The sequence below is a fragment of the Bidens hawaiensis genome, unplaced genomic scaffold, assembly GCF_021521415.1.
Source record: "Bidens hawaiensis isolate Kalapana, Puna unplaced genomic scaffold, B.hawaiensis_p1.1 tig00043120_1, whole genome shotgun sequence".
NCBI classification, from domain to species: domain Eukaryota; kingdom Viridiplantae; phylum Streptophyta; class Magnoliopsida; order Asterales; family Asteraceae; genus Bidens; species Bidens hawaiensis.
Window position 1 is genome coordinate 1 of NW_027505826.1, and position 20265 is coordinate 20265.

General features: G+C 35.4%; 1 protein-coding gene and 3 pseudogenes across 3 annotated transcripts; 1 reads left to right on the top strand and 3 right to left on the bottom strand.

The window, feature by feature from the left end:
* Positions 1 to 724: 724 nt before the first annotated feature.
* LOC143615483 (thioredoxin-like 4, chloroplastic pseudogene) lies at positions 725 to 1626 on the bottom strand (annotated as a pseudogene). Its single transcript, XR_013150485.1, has 3 exons — positions 1288 to 1626; positions 974 to 1027; positions 725 to 909 (listed from the first exon to the last, which is right to left on the bottom strand). The product of XR_013150485.1 is annotated as a thioredoxin-like 4, chloroplastic pseudogene (transcript).
* A 3717-nt stretch (positions 1627 to 5343) lies between these two features.
* On the top strand, positions 5344 to 6812 carry LOC143615482 (photosystem I chlorophyll a/b-binding protein 5, chloroplastic-like). The gene is made up of 6 exons (XM_077088598.1): positions 5344 to 5656; positions 5750 to 5882; positions 6020 to 6132; positions 6217 to 6321; positions 6408 to 6496; positions 6585 to 6812. The coding sequence occupies exons 1-6, from the start codon at positions 5433 to 5435 to the stop codon at positions 6725 to 6727; spliced, it is 807 nt and encodes a 268-aa protein (XP_076944713.1). The 5' UTR covers positions 5344 to 5432; the 3' UTR covers positions 6728 to 6812.
* Positions 6813 to 7081: 269 nt separating this feature from the next.
* LOC143615484 (protein WEAK CHLOROPLAST MOVEMENT UNDER BLUE LIGHT 1-like) lies at positions 7082 to 9460 on the bottom strand (annotated as a pseudogene). The gene is made up of 2 exons (XR_013150486.1): positions 8957 to 9460; positions 7082 to 8873 (listed from the first exon to the last, which is right to left on the bottom strand). The product of XR_013150486.1 is annotated as a protein WEAK CHLOROPLAST MOVEMENT UNDER BLUE LIGHT 1-like (transcript).
* Positions 9461 to 14389: 4929 nt separating this feature from the next.
* On the bottom strand, positions 14390 to 18576 carry LOC143615479 (pre-mRNA-splicing factor SLU7-like; annotated as a pseudogene).
* Positions 18577 to 20265: the final 1689 nt, after the last annotated feature.

Below are 20265 nucleotides of genomic sequence, written 5' to 3' on the forward strand. Positions count from 1 at the left end.
GGTCAAAGTTCTTATCTTTCGTATCTGTATTTAACTTTTATGCTAAGAAGGATATGATTTTTTTTTTATTTTTTTGGCATGCTCAGAAAATTGATAAGACGGGTCATGACTAACATACATATCCATAACAATTTATTCCAAATTTCAAACCAGACCAAACTGTTAGACCGCCAAATTGTGAAAACCGAACTGTTTGGATCTCAAACCGACCAACTTGTTTTGGATGTCTCGGTCGGTTTAACGTTTTCTTAACACTAATGCCCTACAGTAGAGTGGAAGATAAGAAAAATTTTCTTTTTCTTTTTCGTTTTTTTTAATGTTACATGACTAGTATACACTCTATTTCTCACCAATTACTAAATAATAATCTCAGTTTTCTGAATTATCTGTCTTTATTTACAAGCTTTCACATAAAAAAAAACTTGCTGATTACAAATCCGCTAAGAAATAAACATAAATTCAGACAGAAACCTTTCCATAACAAGAAATGATGAATTGTTTTAAGATAACCTGAAAGTACAAAGTCACAAACCAAAATAATAGATATTACTGCACAAATACTAGTTCAATGAAGTTGAAGAACAAATATTTATTTGATTTTTTCTTCTAACAAAACATGTTATTATTCATTCATATCAACTGTCTCATTTTTCTCCCTCTATTTTGTAGCCCACAAAATAGGTATACAATCGCCAGCATGGACTGAATTAAATATATAACACCATGCTAAGTATATCTAACTATTATCTCCAAATGCAAAGTTTTAACCATATTACCAGAACGCCCTAAGCGTTTGCAGTAGCAGATGCTGTGTATTTCTCTATAGCTGCTTTTATCCGTTCCTTATCTCGGGTAGGAAAAGCTTTCCAATAGCATCCCATTTTTATAGAAATGAAAAAGAGGCACCGTCTGTATATTCCATCAAAACAAACTCAAAATCTGTACAAATAATTGTACATATTAAACATTATACCTTGATTCGAAGCCGCTCTGCTATTTCTGATTGCTCATCATATTCATCCATCACCTGCACCATTTTGAGTCATAATCATGTATTTTAATCTGGAAGCTTAAAACTAGTTTGTTTGACTATCATAAGTCAACTAAGGTCACATTGAATCAAAATCAGTTGAAAATTGAAATAATTGAATTAGTTAACCGAATTCGGTTAGTTGAGAAGCTAACTAACTGAATCCTAAAAATCAGTTAACTAAATAAGTTATCTCAACTGATTTAAACATAACTAACTATGCTGTCTGTATGCATATTTTGATGAACAAAACTCACATTATGCTTTAAGAAGATGACTGCAGCCTCTTCATCACCAGACCCTTTGCACAATTTAGCAAAACCCTGTTCAATATACTTGCAACTACCGCACGCGGTTCGGAGTAAGAAATCAACCACAACCAACGTGTTATCATTTTTCGCCTTTTCAAGAACCGCGAGCAATTCATCATCCTTTTTTATTTCTCTAACACATTCAACAGGACAGAGTTCATCATCTTCATCAGACAACTCTTGTATGTCCCCGTTAACCGTACAGCGAACCGGCTGGCAGTGGATCACTGCCCTATGATATTGTAACACTACACTACTGTCATTACATACAGGGTATCTTCTCATTGAACTTTTAAAACAAGGGATATTTGAAAGGTTGTTGAATTCGGCTTTTGGGTTTTTAACATTTGCATAGCTTAAAAGAGTTTGGTGAATCATAATTAACTAATAACTTTTGCAGGATGATGTGGGATGGTATGTATAATATGAAGTGTATATTATAAATATACCTTTGTTATGAATGTAGCTTGTATCAGATTGCAGGCTGACCAAAAGGATCAGGCTATGATCCTGTGCTGGTGATGGAGATTAGAGCTGAATAATACCTCCAAGGTGGTGCTACGGTGGAGCAATTGGTTGATGAGAAGATGACACCACAACCACACACTTTTGAATCTTCTATCCACCATTAGTCCATAATTGACATTTTGAATTTTGACACCCTCATGTTATGTTATTTACAAACTGGTAACTGAAGTTTTAGAGTTTGTGATTATGTCCACTTTGTAGTTTATAGAATTTTGTTTTATAAAATAAACTAGGTTAGTGGCCCGTGTATCACGGACGGAATTTAATAAATTTGCCAGTGGTAAACGGTAAACATATATGATTGTTTATTTGAATAAATATAAAATTATGAATTAATGTGCAAAGATGATTTTACGTAAATATTATGTTTTTATTTTTTTTGTAATTAGAATAAATTGATATGAATAGAAAGTTATGAGATTTTTAGGTTCACTATTAATAATTTAACGTATTTGGTAGTAAATTTATTGTTAGGTGTATAAGATTAGAATATCACATAATCCTTAGACGTAAAAATTAGTATGAGCAATTAAAATATAATATTGAAAAACATTAAGTTATAAAATAAAGTGAAATCATATAGGATAATGAAAGTTATTGGTTGGGTAATATATGAAATTGCATTTTATAAAAGTATATGAAAGTCATTATGTTTGATAATATTTTGTGAAGAAGCTTGAAAAATGAAGGAATAATTTATTAATGCCGATTGTCTTATATGGTGAAATGCCTTTTGATTTTCTATTTTGGCTATTTAGTAACATAATTTATTAACATAATTTAGGAACAACTCTTTTGGAATTTTCTCGGTATCTTCCATGAAAAAGATATTGTTCAATAACTCAAATTTGGGTGTTTCGTTATTTTTAAGTGGAATAGTTTGATGCCTAAAAAAGTAAACATTCATGCTTGGAATGCGGAAATGGATTAGACTATCGACCCTCGTGGCTTTATCCAAAAGAAACATTGAGGTGGGTTTCGGGTAACTTGTAGATTATGTGGAGAATACGAAGAAACGAGTGATCATCTCCTCACTTTTTGTTATTTTGCCACATTAGTTTGGCAGTTTGTTAGCAATTGGTGTCACGTTTCTCTCATCTATGCTTTTTCGATGCGGCGACCTTGCTACATTATTATGTTGGTGCATTTGGAAGATTAGAAATGAAGTCATCTTTTCAAATAAGCCGGGGTTGCTTCGTCAAAACTGTGGAAGATATTAAATCGTTGGGATTTTATATTCATTGGGATTTCTTTGGATAAAAAATCATTCGTCTTTCAAAAATTTTCTGTGAAAAGATTGGCGCAATTTTATGTTGTAATCTTGTTTTCTTTTATTCGGTTTCTAGCTTCTTGCTAGCTGTTTTAATGAAATTTGCAGTTAAGGGGGGTGGGGGGGGTGGGGGGGTGGTTTAAAAACCATCACTTGCTCCCATCAATCACGGTGTGCCAACTCACCCCATCACTTTCTCATCACCAGTGATGGAATTTTGGTGGGGGTGGTTGGTGGTGGTGATGGAATTTTTTATTTTTTTTTTATTTTTTTTTACAATAAATACTAAAACAAAGTTAAAATTAAATAAAAAATAAAACAAGATTAAATAAATATTACAAAGATAAATAAATTAAAAAAACCGACAAAAAAAACGGTGAATTAAATGTTTTCAAAAGGATTATTTTGAAATATTTGTCTAGAAACAAGGTGGAATAAACGGGTGTGGTTTTTGATACGGTGTCGATGAAAACGGTGAATTAAATGTTTGAGATTGAAATGGTTGGTTTTGGAACGGTTGTGGTTGAAAAGGTTGTTGTTGGAATGGTTGGGTTGTGTCGGGTTCATCTTGTAATCGGAATCTCGCCGGCTCGCCAAGATTTTGTCGAACCTTTGGTCGGGATTGGGTTTTCTTTGAACCCGAGCCACGTTTCTTTGAACCCACCATTTGTGTGATGTTAGAATGTTGTTTGTAGTAGAGGATTTGAGTTAGATTTGAGTTGGATTTGATTATATTTATATAGGTTAATTAAGTTTTTTTTTATCTCCTCTGCAACGGTAATATTAACTTTGAATTGGGATTTGAGCGCGTGATGGCTATCACGGTCGGCCCCCCATCACGCGTGATGGGAGGACCGGCGGCGATGTTCGTGATGCCATCACTCGTGATGGCCGTGTATAACGGACCACCCCCACTCCTCTAAAAAAAGAGTAAATTGTAAATTGAGGTTATATCCAGTCATCCATGATATTAGCTGGCTAATTACGAATGAAATAACAAACAAAGAAACATATTAAAAAATATTTAATTTTAATTCTTATTTAAATTATGGATATTGGTTCTTAATACTACTAACTTTCACTCGCTGAACTTTCGATTTTTCACACATCACTCCCAACGTTCATCATATTTGTTTTTGACCCTCATGAACTTAAGGAACCCTAACTTCATTGGTTTTCTTGATGATAAAGGAATTTTTTATTAATAGAAAGTAGGTTGTGGGTCCCATACCATCTCCTTTCTTCAACATAAAACCAGCAAATTTGATTTTTCCGGCTATCTGACAATGGAGATGGTGCAAAGACCTAGAAAGACGATGGAGATCATGGAACGGTGGAGAGACGATGAAGATGGAGACGATTCTGAAAGGTGGTTGGGTAATCGAATTGCAGCCCCGAGAGTTTTGAAGCTGAATCCTCTCGATTCACACCGGGTTGAGTGTTCAATAAGTTTCGTTGTTGCTACTCCAATGAAAGTTACTTCTTTCAGTATATCAAGCAGCAGACTGTCTTATGCTTAATCATTGCTTTTGTTAATCTTGTTAGTATTTGTTTTGCTGAACAAAGTATACTCTTATCTACTTGATTCTACTTTTGTTGGTAGCAACATGATTCTTCTAATGGTTAAGGACTAAGGAGAATCTCAAGTGCTAAATCTGTGATAGCTTTATTTTTTTTAAGTTAATATATATTATTTAAACAAAAAGCACAAAATAGGCATTTTGGCCCAACATTTTGTAAAAATAGGCATTCACATTTAGTATTTGGAAAATAAACATATCCAAAATCAACCAATAAAAAATTGTCACATAAGCATAAGTAGCAAACAAGGTTGAAATTTAACCGTCATAAAAAATCTTTGAAAACTACAGTGGGTGTACGAAAGAAACCAATAATAGCATAACACGTGTAAATAACACTTTACACATGTTATGCTATTATTGGTTTATATGTTAGACCATGTTGTATATTTTTTAAAGATTTTTGTGTCAGCTAAATTTTAACTTTCTTAGCCAGTCGCGTTTATGTTGCAATATTTTTATTGGTTGGTTTTAGACATGTCTATTTTATAAATACCAAATGCCATTGCCTATTTTTACAAAATGTTGGGTCAAAATGTCTATTTCCAGTATGTAAATATGAATGAATGGGTGAAGAGTGTATGGATAAGTTGTGTATTTCCATCACATATATGTGGAGTCAGGTGCACTTGGATAGTGCTGGGTCCCATTTGGTTTTTAAGCCTACAGAGTGGCAATTGGTGGTTTGTTTGCTGATAACTGTTACATAAAAAATGTACAATTCAATTGTTAGAAGCTCCCATATACTAGCATGCTCTTGTTCTTCATCATCCATAATAAAACCGCGCACCGGGAAAAGTACAAACCGGACTGCATTTGTTACAACTGACATATCTAAATGGGGTCGGGGTGCACGACACACGAAAACCGCCATTCGAGCTCAGCAACGACCCACATGGCTTCCCGGGCTCGACCCTCCACCGCATCTTGATGGAACGTAGGCACTTGATATTTGACATTGACAATTGTAAAAATAAAAAAAACATGAATGTTTTTTAATGTTTGTCCTTTTTTATATTTTTGTATAAAGTCTTGCTGGAGATTTTGGATTTGACCCACTTGGACTCGGAGAGGACCCGGCTAGCTTGAGGTGGTATGTGCAGGCCGAACTGGTTCATGCCCGGTTTGCTATGGCTGGAGTTGCTGGCATTCTATTCACTGATGTTGGTTCATTTCTTTTCTTCTATAATCATTACTATTGTATATATGCTAGATGTGACAACATTGGGGGGGGGGGGGGGGGGGTCAGACGGGTTGGGCAGTGGACCACTCGGTTGACACGGGCCATTTTTTATTGCAGTTGCTTCGTGTAACCGGAATAAGTGATCTGCCTGTGTGGTATGAAGCAGGTGCAACTAAGTTTGATTTTGCCAGTACCAGAACTCTCTTTATTATTCAACTACTGTTGATGGGGTAATTAAAGTTTTAATTTTTTTTGAAATTATTTTATAAAGTGATTGATTTTTAATATTTAATTTTTAAACTCACTTTGTGTAGATTTGTTGAGACAAAAAGATACATGGATTTTACTAACCCAGGTTCTCAAGCTAAGGAAGGGTCGTTTTTCGGTTTAGAAGCTGCTCTAGAAGGTTTAGAACCCGGGTAAGAATGTTCAGATCATTTGTACATGTGATAACTTGTACTACATGCAGTAAAAGACTCAAAGTTGTACGTTTCGTCGTTAATAGATATCCGGGAGGACCTTTGCTGAATCCCCTTGGTCTTGCTAAAGATATAGCAAATGCTCATGAGTGGAAGCTGAAGGAGATTAAAAATGGTGCCGCTTGTTCTCTTTTTTAACATTTTGGTAGTTGTTTGACAGTTATTTCAGTTATGTTTTGGGACTAACCGACTGGTTGTTTTAGGGCGGCTTGCAATGGTGGCGATGCTTGGGATATTCGTGCAGGCTAATGTGACTCATGTGGGGCCTGTCGATAACCTAGTTAAGCACCTATCGGACCCGTGGCATGTAACCATCATCCAAACTCTTGCTGGCTCTGGTCCTTGAGCTTCTTGTTTCAATACTTGTAATTCTTGTAACAAGTGTTGTATGATGGCCTTAATTTTTTCTATATAATCACATTCTTTGGCCATTGATTTGAACTATATTTCATTATAAAATATGTACCATCTCTAGTGTGGCCCATCAACAACTTCATCAGATGAGAACATTTTATAAACAAGTAGAACTGTAGAAGTAAAAATACACAACTCAAACCCGGATATTGTTACATAATCACAATAATACAACTTATTGTCTTTCTCCTTTATGACCAAATATGCAATATGAATCACAAACAAAACCAACATATGTTACATGTATAAAACTCATTGACACCCCTTCCTTCCGACATTTACCATTTTACCCTCCCTTATTCAACCCCGATTTCTTCCTTCTCAGTAACATAAAAATACGAGGGAAAAACGACTTTTTCTTTTTCTTTAAACTCCTCACCTCGGGTGAAGACTCAGCTGTGTTATTGCTACTGTTATAATTGATTTCAGGTAAAGCTGTCTTCACAACAGGCCTCGCGTTCTGGCTTGACGGGCTAATGGGCCTCGTGTTAAAAACTCTTCACCGCTTCAAAACTCTCTCTCGGTCCGACACCGAGCCCTGACTTCCGCCTCTGCTCGTTTTCAGCTCTCCACTTCCTCAAATCCTGTTCAACACCCAACTTTCCTTCTTTTGCCTTCTCGGCTTTTAATAATGCAGCATCATGTGCTTGTTTTCTTGCAGCTAATTCTGAAGTCAACTGTTCAAGTTTACTCAGACTCTTCGATTCAGACTCTTTTGCTACATCAATAAGTGAGATTGCTTCAGCCACACGTAAGTTAGCTGCCTCTTCTGCTTCATGGGCTTTCTTACTTAACTCGTAATATTCCTCTAACGAAAGCGTAACTCCCAATTCAGGCTCATTTTCAGTCCCGTGAAGTGCTTCAATGGCTGCCAAAGCTAACTTTTCTGAAGCTTTTGCTGCCTCTATTTCCTTTTGAGCTGCAAGTAATCTACTCGCCATTGTACTCGCTCCCGCTTTAGCTTGTTCAACCGTTTCTTTAACTTTGTTTAACTCTTCACGGGCCTCTTGGGCCATTAATTTTGCTTCATCCGCTTCTTGGGCCGCCTTTTGCAACTGTTTTGGTAGCTCAACCATTTTTTCACGGGCTTCTTTTTCCTTCATTTGCACGAGCGCGATTTCTGATCGCGTTCGGTTAAGCTCTGCTTCGAGAGACGCAACCACCACCGCTGCCATCCCTTCCCGCTGCCTAATGGCAGCAAGGGCGGCCTTTTCTTTCTCCAGCTCGGTTTTTAACGAACCTGCCGCCATTTTTAAATAATCGATCTCTTCAGTTGCTTTTGTAATGTTTTGTTTCACTTCTTCAACATTGTTCTTTGCTGACTGTATCTCGTTATCGGGATTTTTGATATCTTCCTGACTCGATTTTGACTCCTTGTAAGCCGCTAGTTCAGTTTTCAAGTTGTGAAGCAAAGCTGTAGCCGTTTCTAGTTTGGACTTCCGGTCTTCGATCGAGTCAATCTCATTGTTGACCTTGTCAATCTCTTCTTGGGCTTGTTTCAATTCACGTTCCCAGTTGAACACATCTTGCTCGCGTGCCATTGCAGCCCCGATTCTGTGCTCTTCAGCTTCTAAATGAGCAGCATGTGTTGACTCTAAAGATTCTTTTGTCATCATGAGTTCAATCGTTAAGTTTTCAACCTTTTTCTCAACTTCTTTTGATGCTAATGCTGCTTCACGAGCCTTTTTCACAGCTATATCCTTTTCAGAAACGAGTATATCATATTCTTTACGAAGGTTTTCAAGTTCGGTTTTTACACTTGCCAGCTCAGCAACTGCAGCTGCATGTCTAGCTTGTGCAACCTCCAGCTGTGCCTTGGCTGCAACACTAGAATCATCAGCAATTCCTTGCCCCATTTCTTCAACTCTTAGTTTGACCAACTCAGAGTCCTGTTTGGCTTCATTTTCTTCAGTTTGTGCTCTTTCAAGATTCAGTTTTAGTTCTTCAATAAGCCTTTTAGTGCTGTCTAATTCCTTTAATACTTGCTGTTTGGCTTCTTCGGCTGCCTCGGAATCTTTCTTTAATAATGGAATCTCCTCGTTTGTTTTCACAAGTTCTTGTTCTATATACTTGCGTTTCTGCACTGCCACGTAAATAATATCTAAAATACCTTTCTATGATGAAATAAACATTGCGGTTTTATATATTGAAGAAGTTATACCTCGGCGGTCTGGATTTTGTGGGCTTTCCAGTCAACAATGCCACCAAACTTGGAAACAGCTTCTTTAACAGATTCAAAAGGTGAAGCTGTATCAATATCACCTATTCTCGAGCTCGTGTTCTTAAGTTGTTTGACAGGTGGTGAATTATTGGACACCATTAAACGACTGCCATTACTTTCAACAGTAGCATCAATTGGTTTCTGTGCAGATGGTTCTGCTGGACTTGGTGATAAAGCTGGTGGTTCTTGTACAAGTGAGTTGCTTTTGGGACTATCTTTTTCTGTTGGGAGGACCTCATCATCAGGTTTTGTTTTTACAATGGTTTCTTGTTCGGTTTGAGGTTCATCAGATGTATTAGCTACTGGTATTGTGGCACCTGAAACGGGTTCATCATTTGGTACATTGGCAGAAGCTTCACCATTTGTAGCTGTACCCTCTACAAGAACTTTTGTTTCATCCATTACAGAAAGATCAAATCTGAAAATCAACAGATATACGACTGTTTAACAGATAAAATTAACATAAATCTAGTATAAAGATCAAATAACCAATATAGTATGAAGAAGATCAAATAACAAAGATAAAATTAACATAAGACTAGCATAATCAAAGTTCTCAGAAAAGGCTAATTGGCAGTTGTAAAAATTGTGATTAGTCGCCAATTAATCACCAACTAATCGCTAATATGCTACCGATTCAAATTTCACCTAATTGGCCCATAAAATCGCTAATAAGTTAAATTCAATCAAAATAAGTCAAGTTTCGGTCAAACTCTACGAAGTAATGGAAAAATTATACCTATTAATCCAATCCGATTAAATAAGTTTATTATAAAATTTTTGGTATATACAACAACCATACTCAGTAAAAATCCCACCAATAGCAAAACTATTGGCAAGGTCCGTAGAGGGTGGGATGCAGGAAAACAATACCTCTATCCCAAAGGATAGAGAGGTTGCTTCCCGACTCCAAAAACCATATGCATGAGACAAAGTAAAATAAAACACAAAATTTTTTGGTATATATATAACTATATAAGTTTGAAAACAACACATGAAATTCCAATCCGATTAATCCTGATTAAATGCTAGTCGGTACCCCCACTGCCCGACTAGTGCCTAACGAGTTCATCAAGCTCCTTGCCACTCAAAACAAAGCAAAAAAAAGTAAACTACAAGGCGAGCTTGTAAATCGATTTAGGGTTCCATAAGTGATTACAAAAGCATATTATTCGAGTGTTCCCATGGTAATAAGCAATCCTGTCTACAACTAACTAACTCACAACATATCTATTCAGAGCAAGCAGAAAACAATTAAAATAACAAAGCTGGTTAATCTAATTCGGAATTAATAAACAATCGGTAATCGATTAGGAAGCATTGAGACAGATGACCTACCACTAGCAGTAAAGCCTCAGAGTCAAACAAACCAGACGCTTCACACGATTACTCTCAATAACTCGATTAAATCAACGATTATAGACAAAAACTAAATTAAAACACCGATGGCAATAATAATTATGAAAAGAGGTTGAAAAATAAAAGGGGCATACGTGTGGAGCCTACCTCACTGTGTATAAAGATTAAAGAACCATCATCATCTGTTATGTTGTTATTTGAAATGAATAGAATCGATGAAGAATTGGAAGGAAAGTGTGATAAGTTTGATTTTAGCAATTGAATGGTTGAGAGCAATCAGCTGCTTTGTCTACACGTCGTGAAAAAGTCGTCGCCACATATTATACTCTCTTTCTTAACCAAAGCCTTTGGATACCGCAACCATATTTCAAACCTATACAGTAAAATGGTCTCTTTTTCTATTAATCGTGTGGGTCTTTTATAGCCAGTAATACTAGATTTCTCAAGCTGGTATTTTTGAACGGTTTGCTAGAATATCGAACCGGTGGTTTTTTTCTAAAATACCGGTTTAAATCCCAAGATATTTTGATATTTTGTGGCATATATTTTTTAAAAAATTACTTTTAACCTGGCGATTAACATTGAAACGAGTATTACTTTTGGATTATTTTTTAAAAACGAGTAGTGTTGTATTATTTTCTAATTATGGATAAACTTTTGAATTATATTTTACTATGAAATCATATGTTTTTGGGTTATTTTTGAGTTAAAGTTGCAATTATATCAAATTACAAGGTAAATTACATAACCCGGTTGAACTTTCCGGTACAACCCGGTTCAACCGGTTGTACCATTTTTTAGCCCAATTCGATATGAATAAAAACCGGTTTTTAAAACCTTGGTTATATACGGGATGTGTGAGTTAACTAGTTACACCTAAAAACATAAATAAATGTTTATCCATAAAAAATTTGGGGATCTTTTTTATTTCATGATCATCGTACTCTTAGAAAAGCACAAAAATTTTTACAAACTTAATTTTTTATTTAAACGGGTAGCAAAAGATTACAAACAGACCGGTCCTAGCCAGAGACATGGTCTCATAAAATCATAATGGGTAAATCATAGTCGAATAAGATCATAAACTAAAATGTTTTCTCATGAGAAAATCTATAAACATAATAGATAATGAGCAATGTATACACGATGAGTATGAGACACTATCTTTTACTTAGCTAATTATGCATGAAAATTGAATAAACCAATCTCATAACTTCCATTCCATTCTTATCCTATTTCCTTACTCCTTTGATGACAAAATCAACGTCGGACCTACCCTTATATTACAAGAGTCGATCATCCTCTGTGAAAAAAAATTTCTTAAAGTAGTATTATAATGTAAGAATCCTAGTCGACCCTAGTGATAGTCACCGGACAAAATACAACTTTAAAGGGTTTTGTTTTAAGACTAAGATGAACGTTTGAGCTCTTTATGCTTATAAATATACTTTTGATTGCAAGTGAATTCTATACTTTATTTGAAACTTGATTTATAGATAACTAGTTTTCACCCAGCGCATTACGCCGGGGCATATTTCTAAAATCCAGCTGGTAGTAAATCCGGGTGCTAAAATATGGTGCGTTGTCGGTCCTGGGTGTTGAGGCTGTAAGTCGATTACGTGCGTTATGATATCGGAACTAAAACAAAAAATAAAATGAAAACACTATAAAAATTGAGGGGACCAATGGGTGACGTCGGTCGTTAAAACTCGGGCGTTGGTAAAACCCGAACGTTGTTGATTCCGGGCGTTCAGGCGGTTAGTCTAGACAAATTCGGTCGGTCTCTGCTCGTTTATTATGGTACCAAAACTTAAAAAAAAGCAAATTTGTCATTCGTTCGTTTACGTTGCGTGCGTTACGTTAACTAAAACAAAAAGTGAAAATATATATTAGAAAAAGTTCATCACTAACACTTTCGGCTCCAATAATTCCGATTTTTATTTTATTTAAAAAGGGAATACTATAAAAGTTCGGCCCACCAATTCAGATTTTTCAATATTAGACAACATATTATTTTACGTAAATAGGACTTTATTGTTTTGATGAATAATTTCCCATATTAAAGGCAAACCGAATTGTTTTCCACTTATTCATCTAATCATTGTGTCCCCATATTTAAATCCACTGTGTTCCCAAGTTTGTTTTACTTGAGGGAGGAATGAAAAGAAACCGGATAGAAAGATTGATCGGTTGTGTTCCTAGAGTATCATTTAGTGAAAGAAAGGAAAAGAAAACGTAGGAAAGAAATACTGGCCATGTTTCCAAGTTTCACTCAAGGATGGAAGGGGAAGGAATTAGGAAAATGTGGGCTCCCGAGTTTCATTAAAGGAAAAAATGAAAGAAATTGTAAGGAAAAGTAAGGATAAAATGAAAGGTTTTGTTTTCTTCCAATTTGAAAGGAAATGAATGGAAAGAAAGCTACTGAAGAAAATGAAATGAAAGAGAAAGGAAATGATTCTTTCCTTTTCTTTCTTTCAATTAATGATCTCGGGAACACAAAAGAAAGAGGAGGGAAAAGAAAGGAAAAACCTCCATTTTCCCCTTCTCTCGCTAACAAGACTCGGGAATAGAGATGCTCAAACCGGTTTTTTAACCTAAACCGGTTTCGGGTTAAACTGAACCGGTTAGAAATATTAGATAATAGAAACTGATGTAACCGGTCCGGGTCGGTTCCAAACCGGTTTTACGCGAATCAGTTTTAAACTAGTACATGTTAAAATTTAAAAAGAAAATGATTTGCATGTTTGCTTGTGCTTTTAATATATTTTACCTGTTTATTTAATATGAAAACCTATTTAAATGAAATTTGTTGAGCCTTAAATGCTTCATTGCACTTGAGATGAATTTTTAAGGTAATTCGTTGAGCCTTAAATGGAGTTTATTGAAAATTGAAATGAACCGTGTCACACCTTAAATGGATATTATGCATAACTAAACTCAGCGCTAATACATGTTCAAACCGGTTTTTAACCGGGTTAAACCGGTTTCAAACAGTTGGGTTCAAACCGGTTACACCTTAAAAACTTCAAACCGGTCTTAAACTGGCGGTTTACAGCTGCTTAAAACCGTTTTTTGTAAAATCGGGTTCAAACCGGTTCAGTTTTTGGTTCGGTTAACCGGTTTGTATGCCCATCTCTACTCGGGAACACATTACAAGGCATTATTTGCTTGCCCTGATAGAAACATTTCTTCAGCTTTAGTTTCGTTGCTTTATTTCTTTAGTTTCTTTTATCTTCATTTTATTGTATAATAAATTTAATGCAAGTTTATCGTGCTCAGTTATGCTACATGAGAAGCAACCAGTAGGGTTTTTGATATCCGATGGTCAGCATAAACATCAATTATGCCTCTTTTTTATTTCTTTCTTTTCTTTTTTTTTTTTTTTGGTTTTCTGTTTAGATTACTATAGCAAGTGTCAATGCTATATGGATACTATAATAAACCATCCAATGTTAACTGAATTCTTGTTGTATCTCTACCGCAATAGGTGGCTTTTGTCCACAAGTTATTATAGAAGTTAGATTTTAATAAAAAAAAAGTACATCTCAGATAAGGGATAATGTGCATGGGAATCATCCAAACGCTACTCAAATCAACAGGATCACACTATGACCATTAGTTCATATGGTCCGTGATTGCAGCAACGATTCCAGCAGCACCGGTGCAGTAGCTGTTTCTAAACAATTGCTTGCAGCACCCGTTGTTGGCAATTTCGAATGATCTTCGTTGAAGTGCAAAACAAGTAACTTGGCAAGCAAGACACAACTTATTTAAAGAATATATATGGATCCTAATACTTCCTAATACATGTCGGTTTTTAGGTTATTTAATTGTTTATTAAATTACCTATTGTTTAGGAATCCTAGTTAGACTCAAACGTGTCTAGGTTTGGTCTATATAAACCGTGTAGGGTTTCATTATTGTAATTGAGTTTTGAGTGAGTTTCTCAATAAAGGTGTTTGGGTGATTAGCCAAATACGTGTTCCGTTCATCATTACCGTGTACCAATTCTCTTTACCCGTAGCCCCATCGATGATCGTTCCACCACGAACCCCAAACATTCGTGTCAGGGCCGTCTTTGAGAATTCAAATACCTAGGCCGAACATATAAAAAAAGGCCCGTAGGCCCTAGCGAATAACGAAATATATAAGATAATTTTTTTAACCGACATTAATGTTATAACAATAAAAATAGCAAAAATATAGGAATAATAATAATAGTAAAGAAGGTTGATAAATTTGAAATAAGAAGTAAAACAACATACTATATCAAAATTAAATTAAAAAAAGTGAATATATCAAAACTGTATAATATAATATAAATACATAAAAACAACAAGAGAACTTACGTTTTAACTTAAAAGATTTATCATTTATTAATTTTTTTTAATTTTAATACTCTCCACCATTTAACAAAAGTAATTAAATAAAACTCTTTTTTCTCCTTAAATTTAATCCGGACCTCAAAAAGCCCACCCACCAACTCTCTGCACCTTATCTTCTTCTTCTTCTTCTACAAACCAAAAGCTCAAACACTTCCGTTTGTTGCTGCAATTTTGCCTTGAATCTGGTCCGATTAATTTGTTTTTACCCTTCTTTTCAGTGTAAGTACTCTAACAACATAATTTCAAGGTGTCAAACTTTATCCCTGCAACGACATTGATTCCGGTATATATAAGTACTAAAATTTGGCCGGCCGGAAGGTCAACGAACCCTCCTGACCTCCCTGTAGTTCCGCCTCTGGCCAATATATAAAAAGGGGATGAAGATTTATTTATATTCTACAAAAAAAATTAATATATATATATATAATTTTATGCCCCCGGAAAGTAAGTGCCCCGCCCGGTTATTCGGGTTGCACCACCCTCAAGCCGTGTGATCATTTAGATAAACATCCTCCTCGTATTTCCCCTTCACAACAGCCATTCCCTGCCCCTTAATAACCCTACCCGCTCGATCATACTCAAGTTCCACCTTACTTTGACCCAACAACAGCTCTCTTGGAAGTTCATCTTCTGCCCCCGCGTTCCCATACTTGTCCAAAATCGCCCCCTTCATTTTACATTTCGCCTTTCTTGATTAACCATATAATCTTTACAACGTAAGGGGCTGTTTGGCAAGTGCTGAACCATTAAGTGCTGAATGAATAAGAGGCCTGAATGATTAAGAGACTCTGAATAAGTAAGTGCTGAACCAGTAAGTGTTGTTTGGTTAAACATCTGAATGACTGTACAGAATGACTATTTTACCCCTCTAAACTATTTCGTGCTGAATGAAATATATATCTTTAGTTAGAGCTCTTAATAACTGTACCGAATGACCAAACTTTCAATATAACCGACCAAAATACATCTTAAAACAAACTTTCAAAAACTTAACATCCATGAACACCAACTAACAAAATGTTCAAACAATAGTGTTTCAACAATCAATCTATCCAAACTTACTAGTAACAATGTCATGAAATAATTTAAAAATGGTGCTTTTCTTATATAACTCAATAGGGTCTACATGAAAGGGATTCATAATAGGCATAAAGCTGAATCTGATCAAACAACAAATACCTTAAATAAAAAACAGAAGCAAGTATCTACTTTATAGAAATGAGCTTATCTGACCCGGTAGCTTGTGGAAAAGAAAGAAAAACACAAACATTTGGTGTTTATTGCAATGAACAATTTTATCTCCTTCATGAAAGTGCATGTCGCAGTGAGAGATTTTCTTTCTATCTTTTTTTTTTTTTTTGTTTTTGTTTATGTTTTGACCAGTAATTTTTGCTTAGAACCCATAAACCAAAAGTCGTACTACTAGAATCCGTACCGACCTGTAACCTGTAATTTTGATTTCAACTCGTAACCCATAACCTGCCTGTGCCTGTGAAGGTGCACCTTGCATATGCACTTCATTCCCCTTATTAAAGGCTTCCGAAACATACATATTATATATATATATATATATATATATATATATATATTCTTTCATTTTGTTGTTTTCATCTTCTGTAGGGTTCCGAATCAGTGATGGTTTTAAGTACCGAAATCATCAAACGATGGCCAGTTGTAGATGAAGAAGAGTAAACCAACGACGGCGACTCCTATGTTGGCCCAATGAAATCTTCATTTCTTAATCTGTACAAATTGTTCCTCCAATCTTGATTTATTTTTTTTTTAAATGTTGGTCAAGGCTATACACTTATTGATCATTTTATGAGATATCTTACACATCTGATATAGATTTGAATAAGCTTTTCTTTTAATCTTTTCTAAGTAGGATAATCTGATCTAGGGTTTTCATAGGCGGAGAATAATTAGGCGTACATGGATGATTGATCAATCCAGTGAATATTTTGGTTTATGGATTCCTAGATTTATTTTTTCTTTAATTAGGTGAATCCCTGACCTTTCCAAATAAGCAAACAAGGTTGTTTTGTTGATGGCTCTTCGTCATCTAACCGAGCCCTGTATAATGTATACTATGCACCAAGATCTGGGACATTTTTTTTAAATAATTCTTCCTTTGTTATATTTGACAACTCAACCTGCATTTTAGTTGTCGCCACAGTAAGTAAAAGGAATGTAACCTAATATTTACTCCATCTTTTATGTGTCTCATAAGGTGACTATAATTTTTATAATTTGTTTACTATTTTGTGGCCACATCAACTCAAAATTTTCCATGCTATGAAGACTTGGCAGCATGCACTAACATGATCAATTACTAATATCTACTTGAACATATTACAACATAATAGCTATGTTGAATTGTTACTGCGCTAACTTGGTATTCCTAAAGGTTGGACAATGGATGCAGCAACGAATGGAGGCCTGCCTTTATGCCTACACCTAAAATACATCAGGTTACTTCCTGTCTTCGATTAGAAGTTACTTTCATAAATATAACTGCTTTAGCAATACCTTAGTGTCCTATTTGTGTGTTGTCTTTATAAACACAACTACTTTCCTTTCTCATTAAAGGAAGCAGATTTCGTTTTGGGCGGTGATGAGGGAAAGTGGCGCACATATGCCAAAGGCTATATGAAGAAGCAGAAAGTCTTTTCATTCTTAACACGCACTTCAGATGGGAATATGAGGTTTATTCTTTTAACATTTATATTTCATAACATTGGCATTTATCGTATGATGAAAAAACAATATTTTGCTTTAGGATTATTTGGGTTATTTTTTATTTTTCTTACTTCATTTGCAATTAAGGTAATTTCATTTTGTTTCTGCAATTGTTTATAATTAATTCCATATATTAGGTGTTGGGATTGATTCGTGGAGATTTATGTAATGATTTATGAACATGTAACACAAACAAAACATGGTCCTAACTCGGCCCGCAGCAATGCGCGGGTACAATTCCTAGTTCCTCTTAAAATCCAAAGCCCCTCCACTCACTCTATTTTCATTATCCCCACCATAAAACTTCTCACTTGGGTCCGCATCAGGAAGCGGATCCTCACGCATGGAACGCGTTTTTGGGTCATAATGAGCCGAATTAACATCAAGGTTAAGCAAATACTTAGCAGGATCTTCTCGTATGCGAAGATTCCTAACAGTCCCCGTGGACCCACCGCCAGTTGTCCGCACGCGTTTCTCAACTTTACCAAAATTTATCTGCTTGCTCTCATCAACTTTGGCTTCATCATCAAGCTTTTTTAACTGCTGATCTTTCAAATATTGTTTCCGGGCTTGATCTTGAGCTTCATACCGTTGTTCAATCACACGAGAATATAATCCCGCATCATATCCATTCTACCGATTTCGTTTAGCATCATAATCGCTCTCGCTGGTCTTGATTTCCTCATCAGGTGCTATATTTTTACCGGTCCATTTAGCTCCACGTTTTCGGGTTCTTTCCACGCAGGATTTGGTTGCATGTGTCTTGGCTCCACAGTTGTCACATGCAACCTTTCCGGGCTTGTCAGCTTGGTTTGTTTTCGCTGGTTTCGAGTCGTTTGAATCCGGCTTCCGTTTTCTCTGATGGTTTAAACCAGGTTTTTCGGAATTGAGATACCAAGGAGGATGTGATATATACTGAGGAATATGCGGATTGATTTCTTTTCCATGTTCATCAACCTCGGCGGGCACGATCCCGGCTTTATGGGCTTCTTGCAGTTCTTGATCTTTCTTGTGATCGTTTCTGGATTTGAACCCCACTGCAATAATAATAATAAAATTATGAATAATAATGCTCATTTAGGCAGGAAACAATGTATTAAAATAAATCAATTCTGAACTAATATTATTTGACACCATTTATTCCTATTGTAATAATTCTATGTAACGGCAAAACCCTAAATCGAAATTAACAAGAGACAGATAATATTCACGATCTGGGTATAGGCCAACGAACGGATATTTATATTTAACGAACAATAAAATAGAGTTAACTTACTGAAAGATAGAAGGTGTGCGAACGAGAGAAGAATGCAGCGATTGATTTTAGGTTAAGGTTACCGTTTTTCGAACGTACGTAGGCTTTTAATTTTTTGGTTTAAAATAAAAGAAGATAATTTTGTTTTACTTATGGACTTTCGCAGTGGGCCGCCAGATGAATACCAACGTGGCCCTCAAGTCAGAGATTTTGGGCCGACATATAGAAAATATATTTGTTTTTGTGAAGAATGCTTGATAAAATTTATACTACAATGTTAGACATTTTTTTACTAAAAAAAAAAAGCAATTATAGTAAAACCATATATCACATCATGGACCAAAAATATCGAAATAGAGAATTACTATATAAAATCTTTAGCCATTTTCTACAACCCGAAGCCGAGGTGGGGTTGGTCATGAGAAAATAAACGAAGGAAGTTTTTGAGAACCATCTATGATCTACTACAACATCGTGATAATTCTTTACCACACGGGTGTTGAAGGACCACAATTTGGTCCTTATCAAATTGATACGTACTCAAAATATCATCATATTTCTTTTTATTGTTTCTTATAGTTATTAATGTTAATTCCTATCTAGAGTAGTGGCCATGTTTCCTTATTTTTAGTTATGCATGTTTAGGTTAGTTTCCTTGTGTGTCGTAAGCCTATTTAAAGGTATAGTTGATGAATGTTTTAGAGTAATTAAAAATATAGAAAATTGGTAGCAATGTTTGGATCACTTCTTCTCTAATTTCTTGGGAGTGTTTGCCTACTACAAAAGGCTAAATTAGGAGATTGACCATCTCGAATCGGTCCTTATCAGATGGATAAGTGAGGAGTAACACGGACCAAAATTTTTTTGTTTAAGGGTAGCTAATACATGAAATGACGAAGGAAAAAAATTGCATTAAAAGTGTAATCCGTTAAGAAAGTTAAGGGATAGTGTGGCTATCCCTCAACCTATGCTAGATCCATCACCCTTGGAAATAAGTGCTCCAAGATCTTATCATCAAGCTTAAAATGATATAGAGGGATAAAGGCATGAAAATAGTGAAATCTATTTTGTAAGAGTCGTCAGGTGAAACTAACTACTTTGATAGTAACCCAATTAAACCAAAGCATAAAACATGCTTTTGTTAGATTCCTAGATGCAATCGACATCCAGGTGCTTAATGATCAGACAGAATATAGCTGAGGTTTCCTTTTCGCAAACATCCTTTCGAAGTGAAAGTCCAAAGATGTGAAATAGATAAGTATGATAGCTCCATTAGCTCACAATGTTGAATCATTTTTTTACCTCCAATTCCAAGTTAATGACTTTTAGATGAATTGATTTTTGACTGGTACCCTTTGTCAAATGAGAAAAGTCTTCTGAGTTTGAAGCTTGAAAAGACAAGGAAACCAGTCTTGGAGAGCGAATCTCCCAATCCAAATATCTTTCCAAAACAAGGTTGTATTACACATTCTAACTTCTCTTAAAAAAGATCTTTTATCTCTGTTCCAAGT

Excerpts from the sequence above, each read along its gene's own strand:
- LOC143615482 (XM_077088598.1), top strand. The coding sequence starts at position 5,433 with ATGTACAATTCAATTGTTAGAAGCTCCCATATACTAGCATGCTCTTGT. Across the intron at positions 6,322-6,407 it reads CTAGAAGGTTTAGAACCCGG|ATATCCGGGAGGACCTTTGC; the intron begins GTAAGAATGTTC and ends CGTCGTTAATAG. Across the intron at positions 6,497-6,584 it reads GCTGAAGGAGATTAAAAATG|GGCGGCTTGCAATGGTGGCG; the intron begins GTGCCGCTTGTT and ends TGGTTGTTTTAG.